This window comes from Armigeres subalbatus, chromosome 2 (genome assembly GCF_024139115.2).
Source record: "Armigeres subalbatus isolate Guangzhou_Male chromosome 2, GZ_Asu_2, whole genome shotgun sequence".
Classification (NCBI taxonomy): domain Eukaryota; kingdom Metazoa; phylum Arthropoda; class Insecta; order Diptera; family Culicidae; genus Armigeres; species Armigeres subalbatus.
The window spans coordinates 323,058,101-323,076,226 of record NC_085140.1 but is presented as its reverse complement, the minus strand read 5'-3'; the positions used below and the strand labels follow the sequence as shown (position 1 = coordinate 323,076,226).

The following is an 18,126-nucleotide window of genomic DNA, read 5'->3' as shown; positions in this document are numbered from 1 at the left end:
AAGATAATATTTAGTAGAGAACCCGGAAGAGGCCGCGTACACGATGGCTTTTTGCAGCTGAAGAGGAACTGAGGGCGCTCAATGTTCAGGGCGACTGGAAGCGATTGGCCCAGGATCGAGTCCAGTGGAGAAGGATACTCCATTCGGCGTAGGTTCATCGAAGAGCTGTAGCCCATCAAGTATCAAGTAAGTATCTCTTTTCAAAAATTACAGTTGATTAACAGTGTATTATAATATACGATAAAGCAAACTCCATCAAAATTGACCAATCTGTCTGTTTCATATCGTCATGTAAAAGTGCAGCCAAAGTACCGAAGCTATAACAAACACACTTGGGCAACAAACGGCCAAGTTAAGCTTGGCCAAATAATTTCAACGGCTATAGCGTCAATAGCGTTGTAGTTCTTATGCTTATATTGGAAATACTACCGGAAAATGCTTCAGGATTTTTTTTAGGAATTAATTTGAAAATTTCCTTATGAAAACTTTAGAAAACACATCATTCATTTAAAAAAAAGATTTTCAGTTTCCCAGTTGGAGGAATGATACTAAAATATCATAACAGCGGATCTAAAAAAGAAATTAGTTAATTTTTCTGTTTGTTTTATTAAAGAGAGAACTAAAAAGCTCTTAGACCCGTTCAATATATGAATCAATCCCAGTTTTGTCACATGCGGAATCGAAGGAATTAGAATCCACAATAATTTCTGGATTCTAATTTTTGAAATGGATTCTAATTTTAGAACAGTCTTCAAAGATGAGCCAGTCTGAGGCTGCAAGTCTCTTTAATAAAGTATTAAAGACAATCAATCTAATAGTTCAAGAGATTCCAATATAACTTTGTATAGAACAGATCTGGGGCCCTCTTAGCCGTGCGGTAAGACGCGCGGCTACAAAGCAAGACCATGCTGAGGGTGGCTGGGTTCGATTCCCGGTGCCGGTCTAGGCAATTTTCGGATTGGAAATTGTCTCGACTTCCCTGCGCATAAAAGTATCATCGTGCTAGCCTCATGATATACGAATGCAAAAATGGTAACCTGGCTTAGAAACCTCGCAGTTAATAACTGTGGAAGTGCTTAATGAACACTAAGCTGCGAGGCGGCTTTGTCCCAGTGTGGGGATGTAATGCCAAGAAGAAGAAGAAGAAAAAGCAGAAGCACCATTTCTTCTTGAAGTGACTTAGGCTTAGATTTTCCACAAGGTTGGATTAATGTCAAATAAGATACAGTATGGTAAGTGGTTAATGATTGTAGTTCATGTTCGTGGGGTCGTAAAAGTTGAATATCTAGACCAACATTTGAAAAGGGCGTAACAGCCAAAATTTATTCCTTTCAATTCTTCGTCTACATATATAGCTATAGATGTGGTCAAAGAATCAAAAGGAATAAATTTTGGCTGTTACGCCCTTTTCAAATGTTGGTCTAGATATAATATTAAAAATTATCATGTTTATGACATAACGAATCATCTATCCAATCTTCATATGCCTGCGAACAAAATTTTTGAAAAGTACTTTTAGAATAAAAAATAATTTGAAAACCAAAAATTTGTTCGAATTTTTCACTTGCCTCATTTGCCTGTTCACATATTTCATGCAAAGGGTAATAATATTGAATAGAGCAAAATTGTTATCTGTTGTGATGCTTTTTGATACTTTATAAAAAGTTACCTCAGGTAGGCTACCTCCACCGAATTTCCGCTGGAATAACGACATTTTAGGCTAATAATATTCTTCTTAAGCGATTCCTTCATTGTTTCCAGAGAGATGAACTTGATGAAAATCTAACGTTCATGTGCCATTCTGTACCACGCTTCCACGACCATTAAATCGGTGTCCAAATGTTTTGAAAAGTTTCCAATCTTAAAACACAGATGGCGAACCGCCGTCAGGTTTGTCATCATTGAAGTCCCGCATAATGAAACACCACATTCGTACATTTCTTTACAGTACATGTTTTATTTCACGATCCACTTGTTTCACGAAATAAGAAATCAATTAAGGTTGCTGTTTGCATTCTTGCACGATCTTTTGTGGTACTGAAGTTTGTTGAAAATAGGAGGAAAATAAAATATCTATTCATTCGTCATTCGTTACATTTTAGTTTTTTTTTTATTTCAGTGACACCACATCTATTTCTATTTTCTGTTTATCCTGGTCTTGAGGGTGAACTCTAAACCGGGCCCGGTTTATGAACATTATCTTGAAAAATTGTTTTTGTATCATCATAAAATTAATCAATTAGAAATAAATCAACGGAATAGGACATAATTTGACCTATTCTTAATTTTTATTTGTTTCTTAGATTTTTGTATAATAAAACTTAAAATTGTAGAACTATAATATAGGCATTCCGTTTTTGTTTTGTTCCAATAGAGTTTGGAAATCATGGTTTCTAACTCTAACCTTTTTCTTTTTCTCATTGCTTTCATGCAAGGAAAAATAGTACATAAAATGTGTGCTCTCTTGCGCTTTAGCTGGTTATTTCCGGGAATATATTTTTCTTTGAGTGCGAATTAATGATTCCAAAACTGTTTTTGATGTTGTCGGAATTATATTACATTACTTTCCAAATTTGTAGTCTTATAGTTAAACTGGTAAAATATAAATTACCATCTCTCATCTTAGTTATCATCTACTTGCACACAATGTGAGGTCCGATATACCTCACAAACGGGATTCGTTCTTTTTCACTAAAAGAAAACAAAAAAAAAATAGCTACTAAAAATAATCCTTGAACCGCCAATGGTCATGCACCCGCACACTCACACCCCAGCGATCGATGGGGTGCCGGCGAGGATGCAGGAAGCTCCCTGGCCGTGGTCACTCAACGCCCTGCTTCTCTCTACCCTACGCACGACTCAATTCAAGCTCACATTTCTGAGGGCCGCGCCGCCGCCGGACCGAGTCGCTGTTAAAACCTCGACCGCACGTAAAGTGCGCTGGCATCGTGCGAACCGTAACCGAGGCGCTTCGCGTGCTTGAAGACTTCGTTCGAAGCGGCCGCCAGGGGGATGGACTGCTCCAAGCCGTCCGCCATATTCAGCGCCAGCTTGAGGTCCTTCTGCATGTGCTTCAGTGGCAGCTGGGTCGGGAATTCGCCCTTGATGATCGCTGCGGATGGTGAAATGAGTGTTGCGATTAATAGTTTTAGTTTTATTAAAAGTACCGTGGAGGCATTATATTTGACGCAGTTAAGGACATTTTAAAAAGAATCATTACTTCAAAAAACAATTTCTAAATGGATTCGCCGATTATTCTACATAACGAGCTGTCTACTATTATAGAATGTGTACAAATAATGAAACCTCGAAATATAAGTTTATTTCTTAGTTTTTTAATCTGTTTTTATATGGTACTCGAGGTGCCTAACTTGACGCACTAGTTTTACCATGTTCCTTATTTGACGCAAAGTTGTTCCTAATTTGACGCACTTTGAAACTATGTTAAAACTCAATCATTTTTTTTATTATATAATGACAGTGTAATAGAACTTTGTACGATATAAAATAACAAGTTAATTTATTATACAAAGCGGCATTTTGTTTATTTTGTTCAGTTGTTCTGCAAGTTATATGCTATGTAGCACGTAAATGTTTTGTTAGTTTCATGTACCCTGCACATCAATCAAAATGCTTCTCAATTGGGTGTAAGAGTTATAGATAGTGGAATTCATAGATGAGCGGATGCATTTGCCGCAGAACTGGCAACCGGATAAATTGCTAAGAAAAACTGGCAACATTGGAAAATGTTCAAGCACTCACTCCGAAATTTCATATTCAAAACAAAAAGAACTTTCATCGGTTTTTCAAAGGTGCCATCAATCAAAAAATAATGAAGTGTTTACATTTCAATTGTCGAAATGAATCGCGACGTAAGATTAAAAATATTGCTTTCTTTCGATTGCCGAAATCCGCTATCGGAATGTGCCAATGGATAGATTTTTGTAACTTGCCGGAAAGCTTTCCCGTTCCAAACAACGCAAGATTATGCAGCGTGAGTAAACTTCGAATTATTGTGAAAATTTTGATTAATTTTTATTTTTATTTGTAGCTACATTTCAGGGAGAACGATATATATCAGGTGAGAAGGAAACAGCACATGGACAAGAAAACATTGAGAATAATTGGAATAGGTATGATTACGACTTTCTTGATGAGGCATTGGAACATCCCGAAGGTCTCGGATTGAAGAAATGCAAATTACCTGGAAAAAACATACCCATTTCTGACAAGGAGAATTGCAGAACTTGTACGATTGCCGAAAGCCGTTCGCAAATTGATGGCCGGTAATATATAATATTTAAAAATGTAAAGTGTATGTATCACTATATTTATTTATAATTTTTTATTTGAATGTTCCAGAAAAATTTTGCGGCTGAAAAATGAAAATGCGAAATTAAAAAGAACAGTTGAAGAGCTGAAGAAAGATAACAAAACGGAACCACAAGAACAGGTAAAAGCAGCAATAGGTGATGATCAATTTATGCTGATGGCAAGCGGACAGCAGAAAATAGCGAGATGGTCAAACGAGAGCGTTGTGGAAGGATTCAAAACCAAGTTTTCATGTGGATCTACTGCATACGAGGAAGAGCGGAAGAAGAGAAAACTTCCAAGTAGAAGAACCTTGAATGAAAGACTACAGCCCCTCAAATTTGATGCCGGGATACTTCACGAAGTTTTCGAATTATTGGCATATAAGGTACCGGAGATGAATGAAAATGACAGAGACTGTATTCTAGTGTTTGATGAAATGGCGATTCAGGCAGGAAAGAATTATTGCACCCACCTCAAAAAGTATTTAGGCGATGTAACGCTTGCCGACCACACGGGGGTTGGAAACCACGTGATGGTATTTATGCTGGTTGGTGTTCGAGTACATTGGAAACAGGTGGTGGCATACCACTTCACCGGCGACAGTATTCAACATAATTGCCTTAAGGATATCTTGTTTGAGCTGGTGAAAAAGGCGGAAAAACTCGGTCTACGAGTTCACGCATTGATCAGCGATTGTGGCAGTAAGTAGTTATTGAAGATAGTTAAATGAATTTCCAAATTTATTTCCATCGTATAATCAGTGGCATATTATGCCAATGTGAATATTACGTTACTATTTCTATTCATTCAATAAAACATAAGGCGTCAAATTATAATATGCTTGTGAAGGCACGCTTTTAGACACTGACCCCTCAATTACATTGCTTGATTGAGTTCTTATTTTCATTTTAGGTAACAATAAACGCCTTTGGAATGATCTCGGGATACAGCATTCCGTTGATAAGGTGCTATTCAATCAGCCGCTTGAACACCCAACAGATTCCCATCGTACATTGGAAGTAATGCCTGATTCAGTGCATGTCTACAAAAGCATGGTACAAGGATGGATAAAGAACAAGGTCATATACTTACCGGAAACAATTGTCCTGGAAGAAGGATTATCCACAAATGTTGCAGACATAGCACATTTGACAGATTTGGTACTGTTTGAAGAAAAATGTGACCTTAAGATGGCTTGTGGATTGAAGAAAGAAGACGTTGACTTCAGTACACCCGTTTCAAATTTTGAAAAAATGAAGGTTAAGAATTCCATGAAGTACATAAATCACACCGTTGCTTCGGCAATGCGTTTTTATGCCGCCGAAAGTGGTAGAACCGATGTTTTAACCACAGCCTATCTCATCGATTCCATGGCGATGTGGTTTACATACATAACTGCGCGTTCAAGAGGTATGGCATTGAGCTTGGCCAACAAAGATGCTTATGAAAAAGCTATCAAGAGTCTCAATCGTTTTAAACAAATAATTTACCACTCTAACGTTGGTTCTCCGAAGCGTAGAAAGCCGTGGCAATCAGCCGTTGTAATGGCTACTGACTCGTTTCTCCGGCTCAGTGATTACTTTTTACGACACCGTAATTATGATTTCGTTCTTGGGGAAGATTTACACAGGATTGCTTGGAGAATATTTTCTCGCAGCTCAGAAAGCGCCAGATTCGGCCAACAGCGGTACAAGTTAAAGACAGTCTCAAGTTCTAACTGTATCGCAGTATATGAACGATGTCAACAACAGCTCATACACGTGGGACTCATGTGATTGGTTGCTGAGCTTTCCTGATCGCCTACAAGATATGAATTCAAGCAGTAATGTTGAAAACTACGAGGATGAGGTTTACGATTTGTTTTCAGAAGAAAATGTATGTAACCAATCGTCAGAGCAAAATGTCGTATACTACCTGGCGGGAAGGACTCTACGGAATATTTTGAAACAATCTAGTTATTGCATTAATTGTGTCAATAGTTGTATTTCAATGAATATTCCTAATAATGATGTAACCATTTTTGCATCTCTTAAGGATTACACGGGTGATGCGTTAATGTATGTTAACGGTGAGACGTACAACTATTTCATACAATTAGAAAACATTTTCAAGCAACATATTGGAACGATGAAGCTGTTAAATCAAGATCTTGAAAACAGATTGTACGTGCTCATGACAAAGGTGCAAGCAAGTCATATTCCTGAATGTCACGGTATTAAACATAAAATTATCAAAAAGTACGTTCAGTTCAGGCTAAAGACCTGCAGCGAAAAGTTGTCTAGAGATAGAAGGCACGATAGTAAGTCTATGGCAATTTGAAGCTTGTTATTTGTTATATTTTCATTAGTTCACTATGATTGCTAATGACCAATCATAATAATTATAATAATAACTGTTAATAATAACTGTTAAAATAAATAATAAAAAATGAATGAGAAAAAAGTTTTTTACTGCATGGAACATATTAAGAAAAGCTTCCCAGTCAATATTGTTTGGAGAGAAAGCATATTTCGAACTTCACCAACATTTGAACTCATTGTGCGCTGTTTTACTATTTCGTTCTACATGCAATAAAGCCCGTAGAGTATAGTTCATAATGACATATATTTTAAAGTTCATCTAAGAAATTATTAGCTATAGAGATGAGTGACGTTTAACGCTCGCACACTGATGTGCAATACGGCATGTGTAAATACATGTTTGTTTTCCTTCTGCTCATAACCTCAAAATTGATCAAGTCATCACAATGGTTGCGAAGGAGTCAAAAAATATATGGAAATATACTCATTTTTACCCAAACTTTGCTGAGTAGCACCATCTAGGAGTGTTTGTTTTCCTTTTATCGCCACTCACACATTCGGACGTGAGAATCTCAATATGATTTGATTAAATATCGGCTTAACAAATATTTGTCATTATGACAGAGTGCACTGTCATTTTGATTTTGCTTCAGTGGAAGGATTATTCGAAATTGTTTTGAAAATAAATGGTTATATAATATTTCGTTATGAAATTTTAGTTTTACCTTCACTTGGGTGTTATATTTTGTTGGTAAATTTTGTACTTATATAAAGCTGGATAAAAAAATTAAATGACGATTTATTTATTTATTTAAAATATTGAAACATGTTTCGTTCGATTACAATACTTCCTTCGTCGTCCAGGCAAATCATGACGTCATGCTCGTTTGGAGACACTTTTGACAGTTCGTTTGGAGACAGAGGATTTATCTTCGCTCATCTATATATTCCACTATCTATAGTAAGAGTCATGTCAAAGCATATACAGGTATACCTCGATTATATGGACCCTCGATTATATGGACTTCGATTATATGGACTTTTTTTTCAGCTCAATTTTTTTCGTGTTTTGGGAGTTTGAAAAGCTGTTGAATATTCCACGTCATATTTTACATTGATTCTATATTTATTAAGGTGCACTGGGGCAAATTAGGGCCAGTATGGCATGTTTTCGAAGCTATATATGAAAGCGCATACTAAATCATATGGTCCGCTGCTTAGATTGATTAACCATTTTTACATTACACTTTGATTGTAATTGTGTATTTCATTCATCAACAAAAGCCACGGCCACGTCCTTACAAATATGTGGGGGAAAGATAACACGTATTTTAGGTGATCTGTGATACAAGAAAACGTGAACCGGCTTGTCAGTCTAACAGTATCGGAAGCAAGTAATGAGATGAGATTGCCGTATTTAGCTGTTAGACCTTTACTTCCAACCTTTTTCTGCCTTTGGTGCGTGGAATTGAGTGTAGAAAAACGGATGACGCATTACCATCCAGCAAATCTTTTAGCAGTATGTCCAAGAAACTGAAAGAGTTTTTTTAATGACTGCTACCAGCGATCGTAATGCTCACTTATACTCATGAGCAGAAGATGCTCACTCACATGCATATTTTTGCCGAGAAATTATTTTGCGGGAAAGAAAAAAAGGCCTGGTGAGAGATTACTATTTTCCCCCACTGTCAATGCCACGAAAATCTACAAAAAGACTTATCGAAAAGTTATCGAATATTCCGGAATTTATGTTCGTTCAGCACAAAGCTTGCGCATTATCCTGATTTTTAAAGGCAGGCAGAGAAATTGAATATCGGGAACGTAAGTTAGCAGTTCTTAATGCTGTTTAAAGAAGAATACAAATGGTGCAGGCAGCAAGAATTATTTTAATTTAATGATGAATTCACATTGATAGGAAGGATTCAATTGCGACAATATAATCAAGAATATGCTCAGTAAGATTTTCCAATCATTATAACCGTGACTTCTGGTTACGGTGTCCAGTTCTTCATTCCGTTGTTCAGTTAGAAATTGACTGCCAATAATAAAAGCACACAGGTACATAGTCCAAAATATAAACCTTGATATCCACTTTGCAGGTGTGGATGCGATTGACACTGGTAAAAAATTTCACTGACAGGCGAATGAGAATCCTTATTTACATGCAGTTAAATTAATTGTAAGAATCCCCATCAACCGCAACTTGTTGCAAGTGGATCGGTTTATAAGTGTTAGACAAACGTGATTGTTTACAGGCGTTTTTTGCATATAAAGTATGTAGTCCATAACATCAGAGCCCATAGTCCGGCCAATTTCCAATAGGAGACAATGGGAAAAAATCTACGTCTGGTGCAATTTGCTGCGATCAAAACGATAATGTATAAGTGCCAGTGCTTCCAGATAAAGTTTGTTTTTGAAACATATAGCTTTCCGTACATTTAGTGTTTACTTCGTTTGCTAAAAGAGGTAGGCACTGTATTTACAATTTTTAAACAAGTGTAATTTTGTGTCCACATTAAGCTTGATGAAGTCTTCATTACTTCTGTTTCTCTGTACCGTGTACCACGAGGCCATCCGAAAGATGCTCCCTGACAAACCAAAATCGAGCGTGATGCCACGCAAAACCGTTTACAACGTCAAACGCCCGGATGAGCATACTTGAGAATTGTGGCTCCGCAAATTGTCACACACGACTGAGCCTACCAAATCAATGAACTGGTTAAAAAAGTCTTCATTACTAACGTAATCTTAGAACGGTGTGCAAACTAGCAACTGAAAAACGGATAGGATCTCATAAAAAATCAAAATTTTCTGAATCATCATAAAATAGGCCCAAACGTGCGGGTTACACTTTAAGGCAATAAATTGATATTTTCTTTTATTGTATTAAAACTTCTTTCATAGTTTAAAAAACATTTTGAGAATTTTTTTTTTGCTTCGATTATATGGAAAATTCGATTATATGGACTTTTTTGCATCGAAAAAGTCCATATAATCGAGGTATGCCTGTAATCATATTTTTCACGTGCTTCAAGCTGTAAATATTAAAAATTGTTAGGGGAACAGACGGCTTTGCCAGGTTTTGTTCTATTATTGGCAGGGGGTTTTTGTCGATCGAATTTTATGAAATTTGGCCACAATATTCTTTGATATGCAAAGAATGTTTAGGCCAAATTTGAGCAAAATCAGTCATAAAAAACCCCCTGACAATAATAGAACAAAACCTGCCAAAGCCGTCATTCCCCCTAGTAGAGCTTATTTGACTCTTCAGCTAATTTTTTTACATCTTAATCCAAATTCTCACCTTTTTGAATGTCCTCTTCAATTTTTGTTTCTGCTAGTTTCTGTGACTTTCTCAGCAAGAAGAAACAATTGAATTGAAGTAAGTGTAACAATAACAGGTGTAAAAAATGGCTATGAAAAATCTCAACATCCGAACACCACAATTACATGGTACATCTAACAAATCATCACATTATTTAAAATATGGCTAATATATGGTATATGGTCCATATATTCACATAATCAGAATGCATTAGATTGATTTTAATATTGTTGATGAAACCTTCTAAAATAACGGGAAACAACAAAATGTTAAGCATTTTTATTCAATTTCAAATTTTGTACAAAGCTGACCACATGAAGATCTGATATCCCATGCCGTTAAAAGCCTTTTCAATAGCTTTTCCTTTCGTTTTAAGAAGTATCCGGTATTGGGAGGTCGCTAGGGAATCTCCCCCTAAATAGTTAATGAGCCGCCTCACGAAACGATCTTTCACATACGAGGCGATTTCCATACAAACTTCAAACTGCTCGTACTCAGTTAAATTACAACCAATTCAGTTGAAAATTTAGGAGGTTCATCAAAACAGCAAATGTTATCGTTCAAGCATAGGGGAGCGAAAAAGTCAAAATTTCAATCACTCTAAGCTCTAAGCAAATTAATTATTATCTTATGATCTGCTTTACGTAGTTTACGTCGGGCGGTTGTATCTTGTACCTATATAACCCTTTAGATTTTTTTATACATAATATCATTGAGTTTAAAAAACATTTCTCTGCGTGTATGTCTCATATATTTGATATATATCATATATATGGGAAGAAAATCAGAACAAAAAAAAGCAAGTCCCGAACCTGGTCGCACCTGTCCGGAACCTGTTCTTGCTGTCCTCTATTTTCGGATTGATTGTTCAAGTTATTCCATATATATCAGATATACCATATATATTGGATAACCTCAGAACACCAAAAAACGCAAGTTCTGGACCGGTCGCACCGATCCAGAAACTAGTCGGTAAGAATCGCCGTCCTCTATGTTCAGTACACTTGAACATGGTGATGCAGCGATGCATGATGGTCCACCGATTATATGACTTGAGATATATATCATCATATCGGACTGGCGTGCATGCACAGGGAAGGCAGTACCGATATATCTATATTATATATTCGATATATATCTCAGGACATCTTCTTCTTCTTCTTCTTATTGGCATTACATCCACTGAGTGCACTGAGTGGATACAAATGGGAGATGGAGGTATTACAACCTCCACTGAGTGAGAGACTGAAAGTCAAGAGAGTGGTGCAAGCGATAGGGACTGAATGTATGAGCGAGCACACAAGTTATGTCGAATTCGTTTTTAAACCTGGGTCAGTGCCAACCCGAACCCTGAATAAAAAAACGTTTTCAGTTCCATCTGTCATTGGATATGGTGGTGTGCGTGGCATCGTGTTTGTTTTGATTCGAAACATATGATCGACACCATACCGGACTTTACCAGTGCACTGGCATGTTTGTGGGCCTCAACGAATCAGATCATGATAAAAATGATCAAGTACGCGCTCTGATTTTCGCGAATTACGAAATTTACTTTTGGATGGATATATCTACCCCAGATTCTCTATTCCTTTTCGCTTCTTCAGGAATTCCTCCGCAAGTTCTTGCAGGCATTTACTTGGAGTTTCTTTCTGGAATTCCTCCGGATGTTTCTTCAGGTATTCCTTCGGAAATTTCTTCAGGAATCTATTCAGAAGTTCCTCTTCTTCCTGAAGTTACGTTCGGAACTCGGGAGTTCGTCAGGAAAGTTCCGAAGTTCCTTAAAAATTTCCTTCGGAAGTTCCTTCAGAAAATCTTTGGAACATTCCTTCAGGAATTCGTCCCAAAAATACTTCAAAACTTCTTCCGGAAGTTCCTTCAGTAAATCATTTGGAAATTCATTCATGAAATCCTACTCAAATTTATTTAGGAGTTCCTCCAGAAGTACCGTCAGGAATTCCTCCGGAAGTTCCTCCAGAATTTCCTCCAGGTATTCCTCCGGTGGTTCCTCCAGGAATTCCTCCGGAAGTTCCTCCAAGAATTCGTCCGAAAGATCCTCCAGAAATTCCTCCGGAAGTTCCTCCAGGAAATCTTCCGGAAGTTCCTCCAGAGATTCCGCCAGGAATTCCTCTAGAACTTCCTTCAGGAATTTTTCAGGAAGTTCCTCCAGGAATTCCTCCGGAAGTTCATCCAGGAATCCCACCAGCTGTTCCTCCAGAAATTCCTACGGAAGTTCCTCCAGAAATTCCTCCGGAAGCTCTTCCAGAAAACCATCCGGAAGTTCCACCATAAATTCCTCCGGTAGTTCCTCCAGGAATTCCTCCGGAAGTTCTCCCAGGAATTCCTCCGGTAGGTCCTCCAGGAATTGCTCCAGCTGTTCCTCCAAGAATTCCTCCGGTGGTTCCTCCAGAAATTCATTCCGAAAGTTTATCTAGAAGTTCCTCCGAAAGTTTCTCCAGGAATACCTCCAGAAGTCCCTCCAAAAATTCCTTCGGAAGTCCCTCCCGAAATTTCTCAGGAAGTCCCTCCAGAAATACCTCCGGAGAAATTCGTGGAGGAGGTTTCAGAGCAATTCCTGGAAGAGCTTCCAAAAGAACATCCGGAAAAATTATTGGAGGAACATCCGAAGGAATTCCTGATGAAATTTCGGGAAAAATTTCCGGAGGAATTTCTGAAAGAACTTCCGAAGGAAATTCCGGAGAAATTTCTGGAAGGACTTCTGAAGGATGTTCCGGAGGAATTCCTGGAGGAATTTTTGAAGGAATTCCTGGAGGAACTTTTGGAGGAATTCCTGGAAGAACTCCCGGAGGAATTCTTGGAGGAACTTCGAGAGAAATTCTTGGAAGAAATTTCGTAGGAACTTTTGGAGGAATTTCCAGATGAACGTCTGGAAAAATATTATGAAGGAATACCTGAAATATTGCACTAATGCATTCTGGGAAGAATTCGCAATGGAATGCATACAAGACTTCAAGGAGGAATACCTGAACGAATTATAAGAATTCTTTAAAGAATTTCCGTATGATTTTTTGAAGAACTACTTAAATAAATAATTAATGGGGGAGTTTTAGAACAAATTGCAATATAATATTTCCGTTTAAAACAAATTATCCTGGGATTACTGAAAAAAATCTAAGGGAATTTAACTATAATGCAAATGTTGACAAATATCATAGGGAATAAAAAATTTCCGTAAAACGGCTTTCGTTGCGCATTCTTTATTAAATGCACAAACAGTTTCGTTTTTACTCTGGTTTGTATTTCCCTTCGGCTTGTTTATTCCACCCATATGGTTTTGACAGATGAAGTGCAGTTGTATTGGTGAACCTGGTGCGAAACCGTAAAACAACACAGTGCGAACCCGACAGCTTTGGGGTTGGAACTAGTGCGAACCTAGTTCCAACCTGAGCGAATAAAAAAACACTTTGACAGCACTTAGGTTGGAACTGGTTCCAAGCTAGGTTGGAACTTTTTAAAAACGAATTCGACATTAGATTCGCATGGTACGTGTGGTCAGAGTGACTGCTTAGGCAGTAATGTGATCCGGCTGCCAGGGACGGATTGAGTGCAGTCTCGCTAGACCTGGCAGGAGTGTCGGGGGGCAGATACCTCTGCGGCACCTCAACATTAGGGGACACGATAGTCTCGCTATGCCTGGCAGGAGTGTCGGGGGGTTGATGCTTCTGCGGCACCTCCAAAATAGGAGACATGAAAGGGTCTGCCTGGTAGCTGAGGTAGGAACGGCATAGGAGCCACCAACCTAGGGTCGCCTCCGGCTTGGTAGACAAGTGGTGCCACCCTGTTGCAGGACGGGGTGAACATCATACTGAATGAGGACTGTCTGTGTTGTGAGATGGCAGCATGGTTATGCAGGTTATCCGTAGTTTCTCTTGCTGTAACTCGAGCAACATAGGCAGGAGAGTGTTGGGGCACATGTGGTGCCAGTGTGTCTTGTGCAAATGTGTTGCATGGGGAGTGTAGGAGAGTTGATGCGCATACGTTAACTTGTGTACGTCATGTAGGGGGCGCAATGCCCTATAGTCATCCCCCGAAGTATTGCTTAATTGCGGGTCGGGGGAATGACTGGAGAGGAAGGAGTTGGTTTTAGTGGGTCGGGAGTGGTGATCCCATCCCCACACTACCTGGGTTCGCCTCCCCAGGTGTCTGGTTACAGATTTCCATTACCTTCGTTAAAAAAAAGGTGCCGAAGCGCACAGTCGTTAGAGGTGATGGAAACCCCTTCAAGCAGCTTCTAGCCAGCAACGTCTACTCATCGTCTACTCACAATCTTGGAGAAAACATCGCCAGTCCACACGAAGCAGTCGTTTACGAGCATGGAAACAACATCCATCTTACTCCCAACGACTTCTCGGAGGAGTTGGAGATTTCAGCTGGCGAATTGACGGTCTATACCAAATCATCGAAAAACATGAAGGCCCTAGGTTCGACACCATCCTGAATCTCGAACTTTAACATTAGAAGTCAAGCAAACAAAAGGGAAAAGATGAAGGCCTGGTGCAACAAGTGGACTTCAAACTACACAATCGTCAATAAGCCGAATCAAGCTGTTTGTCCACATGTCACATCTCGCAAAATCTGCCGGTTCCTATAATCCTATCCTATGAAAATCACCATTGCTTGCGGTCGTCGATAATCAAAGAAGCGTAAGACAAATAAGGAAATCATGTCGTTCTCAAACAGTGGACAGTATCTCCGTCGGAGAATTCGGAGATCGACGAAGAAGTGAATCCACAACTGAAGCTACATCATACGACAGTGCGGCGGATCGATAGGCCTAATCTCCCATGGAAGGCTGTCCTACAGGGAAGGTTCAATAAACGAAGCAGCCAAATGCTGGGGCCGTCCCTTTGATCGTTCTTTGAAGCTTCTTCTCATCAATATCAAGGGCAGTGGGAAAAGAGCTCTTATTCTCTAGTCCCTCCATTCTCTAATATAAAAAATCGAAAAAAAAACTCTTACCGTTTCCCTTCTGCAACACCAAATCTGACGACATGCTTGTCAATTCCAGCACTTCGAGAACGTCCTTTTGTTGAAGTCCCGCCCGGTCAGCTACAAAAACAAAGCACACAAATGAACATATGGAAAAATCTTCGTCACAAATTCGACATCAACTTACCCAACGCCAGACCCTCTGCAATTCCGGCCAGCATCACGCCGGAGATCATCTGAAGGACCAGATTCATCTTGGTAGCATTGCCTACGTTTCCCATGTAGAACGAGTGGCGCGAGATAGCTTCGAAGCACGTCTGACACTCTTCGAACAGCAACTGCTCACCAGCGGCCAAAATTATTAACGTTCCTTCCTCCGCTTGGTTTTTCGATCCCTGAATCTGTTGGGTGGGACTGCCGTTAGATATGAACTTCAATAATTAATGGATGATTCTTACTTGTGCCTCCAGATATCGCCCTCCTTTGGCGATAATTTGTTCCGCAATGTCCTGTGACGTTTCCGGGTCGACGCCGGTCATTTCGACGTAGCCCTTCCCGACCAGGTTTGCCGACATGACACCACAATTTCCGAACACCAACTAGAACAATAAAACGCAATCAGAATCATCAAATTCCAGCAACATTCTAAAACTTACCTCTTTGGCAACCTGCGGATCGGCAACGCACGAGAACGTCACGTCTGTCATTTCGATCACGTCCGACGGGGTGTCGGCAACTTCGGCGCCTGCTTCCAGAAACTTTCGGCACTTGGTGGCCGTCCGGTTCCATACGACCACCGAGTGGCCCGAGTTCAGAAGATTCTTAACCATGCCGCAGCCCATGATGCCGAGCCCGAGGAAGCCGAACTTCAGCGTCGAAGCCTGGATGTTGCGCGACTGGAGCGCGTTCGAAACGCTGGACATATCGATTTCCGGAGTGGCTGGACGGGCTACGGTCACCGGCCGATCCAGCAGGTGCGACACATTGACATTGCGGCGAACCGGCGAAAATGTGTTGAGATCCAGTGAGGAAGCGTCGCCCGCACTGTCGTTGAGGATTTTCCGTTTTCGTTTGGGCGAAGAAGTGCCGTCGAGGGAGGCCGCCGCTTTTGCTTTGTTTCCTATCGCGCGGGCCTTGGTTGTGGACGCAGCCTGAGATTTGGAGAAATAGAATTAGCGTGATGAAAAGGATCATCTTACAGGATGTACTAAAAAAACCAAGATTTTGTGCACATTTTTGTCAACTTTTTGAGATTAAAAATATGTATCTGGTCTTATAAATTATTTGAATCGCAAAACATCTGACCAAGATTCCAAGTTGATGGAAAAAATGTCTATCCTAGTCAAGTAATCTCCTGCAGAAAACCGAAACAGAAAAACAACCTTCTCAATGTTCAACTTGATGGGCAGCGAAGCACGTACTTTCTTTTTGGTTGCAGATTTTTTCGTGGCGACGGGCGTAGATTCCACCGATTCCAGCGCAGCTGGAGTTGACGTATTGTTGATGGACGCTTCCTCCTCACTGGCCCCCTCGCGAAGTTTGTTGAACTCGACGTCCGGATCAGGGCGGTTTTCCTGCTCCGAGGCGAAGAGATGCTGGAAATTTTCCGGTGACGTAATGAATTCTTCGATCTGCTGGATAGCTTCCCTTACGCCGGCCGACTTGCACGACGAGAGCATCTTTTCTTTGACTTCCAGATATGGTCTTAATTGGTTCTCCTCGATCCACGCGCTGCGGAATTCAAATCGAATCTTTTATGTATCTGTTCATTATTACTTGTGAACTGTTTTAAAATACTCACTAATTGTTGGAACCAAAAAAGAAAATACATTGAACGGGAATGTTTTTCTTCACGGTAATTCGACGAAGCTCTACGGGCGGTTCTGAGACACGACCCGGCCAGGGCGAGAATCCTTTCATTTTGGCCCTGAAACAGAGAGAAGACATGTAAGAAGTTCATAGATCAAAAATTATCCTAATACATATTAGAATAAACAGTTTTGCTGAAAATACCAACTGAAAAATGCTGTACGTATGCAGCTGTTTTGAATATGTCTGAATAAATATTTCTATCAAACCTCAAACTAATTTGATTTTCATAGGCGTTGATCGTAAATTCTATAATTTCATGATCTAATTTTTGGTCTATTCTTCGGAGTCTGAATTACACGAATGGATCATTTAAATAAAGTTCTTGGTCAAAAAAGATGCTGAAGTGGAAGCCAAGGCATTTTGTTATTATAAAGGCCATTATCGCCTTTACACTTTAATCCATTAAGTAAGTCATTAAGTTTTGGACACATTAAGCATAATCATAAGAGTCAAGTTTCATCCCTTCTCCACGTCGCTTTTAATGCAAATGCACAAAAGGGAGCGACAAAAACAAACACCTGTGACGTCATCCCACATTAACTGATAATACGGAATCAGCCCTTTATCGTAAATAAAAATCCGCATAAAATAAGGGCAATCCAGAATGAACAGATCATTCTATAATCCTAGAGACGTGCCGATACAAAAATCTTGGAAATAACATCAGAAAATCTACCTCCCGCAGCTCAAATGTGAGGTTATGTTTAATTGAAAACCAACTCCCGCTTCTTTTTATCCATCGACTGTTTTGCAAAATTCATATCTTGCTTAGCAAGCAAAAAATTACTTTTCTACTAATTGAGACCTGAGATATTTAAACACATCCGACACTTACCAGACGAGGTCATTTACGGCATACCCTTTGCTGTCGGTCATTTTTCCGGGTGACGCTCGATCGTTTCCAGGGATGTCTTTTTGAAGATGTCACTCAATAAATGTAAAATTATATTCTGCTACTCTTCACAATCCAACCGAATAACTACGATCACTTCCGAGTTTTAGCAATTCCTTCCACTAAACACCTTACAATGATAAGAGCACAACCGGATCGGAGAAGACCGCGCAAAAAGATCCGACCGATTTCAATCTTCTTCACTTCAAACCACTATTAATCCGATGATTGGTCCTTGTCCCGAAGAAAATCCAATATCATCCGCCGGTTGTACAGCTGCTCTTCACTTTCTGCTGGTTCCCGCGGGGAACCGACCACGTATTAGGACCAAAATTTGCCTTTTTTCCTCGTGATAAAGTTGAGCAAGAAGCCACACAGCGACACGAACGACGCGCTTTCAGAATGAAAAGCTAACCGAGCGCGGAGCGATAATAAAAATGGCGGACTTCGGTTGTTATGATTTTCGATGTGTCGTT

At 39.7% G+C, this 18,126-nt stretch overlaps 1 protein-coding gene across 2 annotated transcripts; it reads right to left on the bottom strand.

The window, feature by feature from the left end:
• Positions 1-1,933: 1,933 nt before the first annotated feature.
• On the bottom strand, positions 1,934-18,077 carry LOC134212683 (cytokine-like nuclear factor N-PAC). 2 transcript variants are annotated; one of them, XM_062690749.1, is made up of 8 exons: positions 17,594-18,077; positions 16,688-16,813; positions 16,269-16,617; positions 15,543-16,037; positions 15,345-15,485; positions 15,074-15,287; positions 14,917-15,006; positions 1,934-3,112 (listed from the first exon to the last, which is right to left on the bottom strand). In XM_062690749.1, exons 1-8 carry the CDS (start codon positions 17,632-17,634, stop codon positions 2,913-2,915), a joined length of 1,656 nt encoding a protein of 551 aa, XP_062546733.1. In that variant the 5' UTR covers positions 17,635-18,077; the 3' UTR covers positions 1,934-2,912. The 2 variants fall into 2 exon arrangements, with proteins under 2 accessions (XP_062546733.1, XP_062546734.1); XM_062690750.1 differs by having other exon boundaries at positions 16,308-16,617; positions 17,594-18,075.
• Positions 18,078-18,126: the final 49 nt, after the last annotated feature.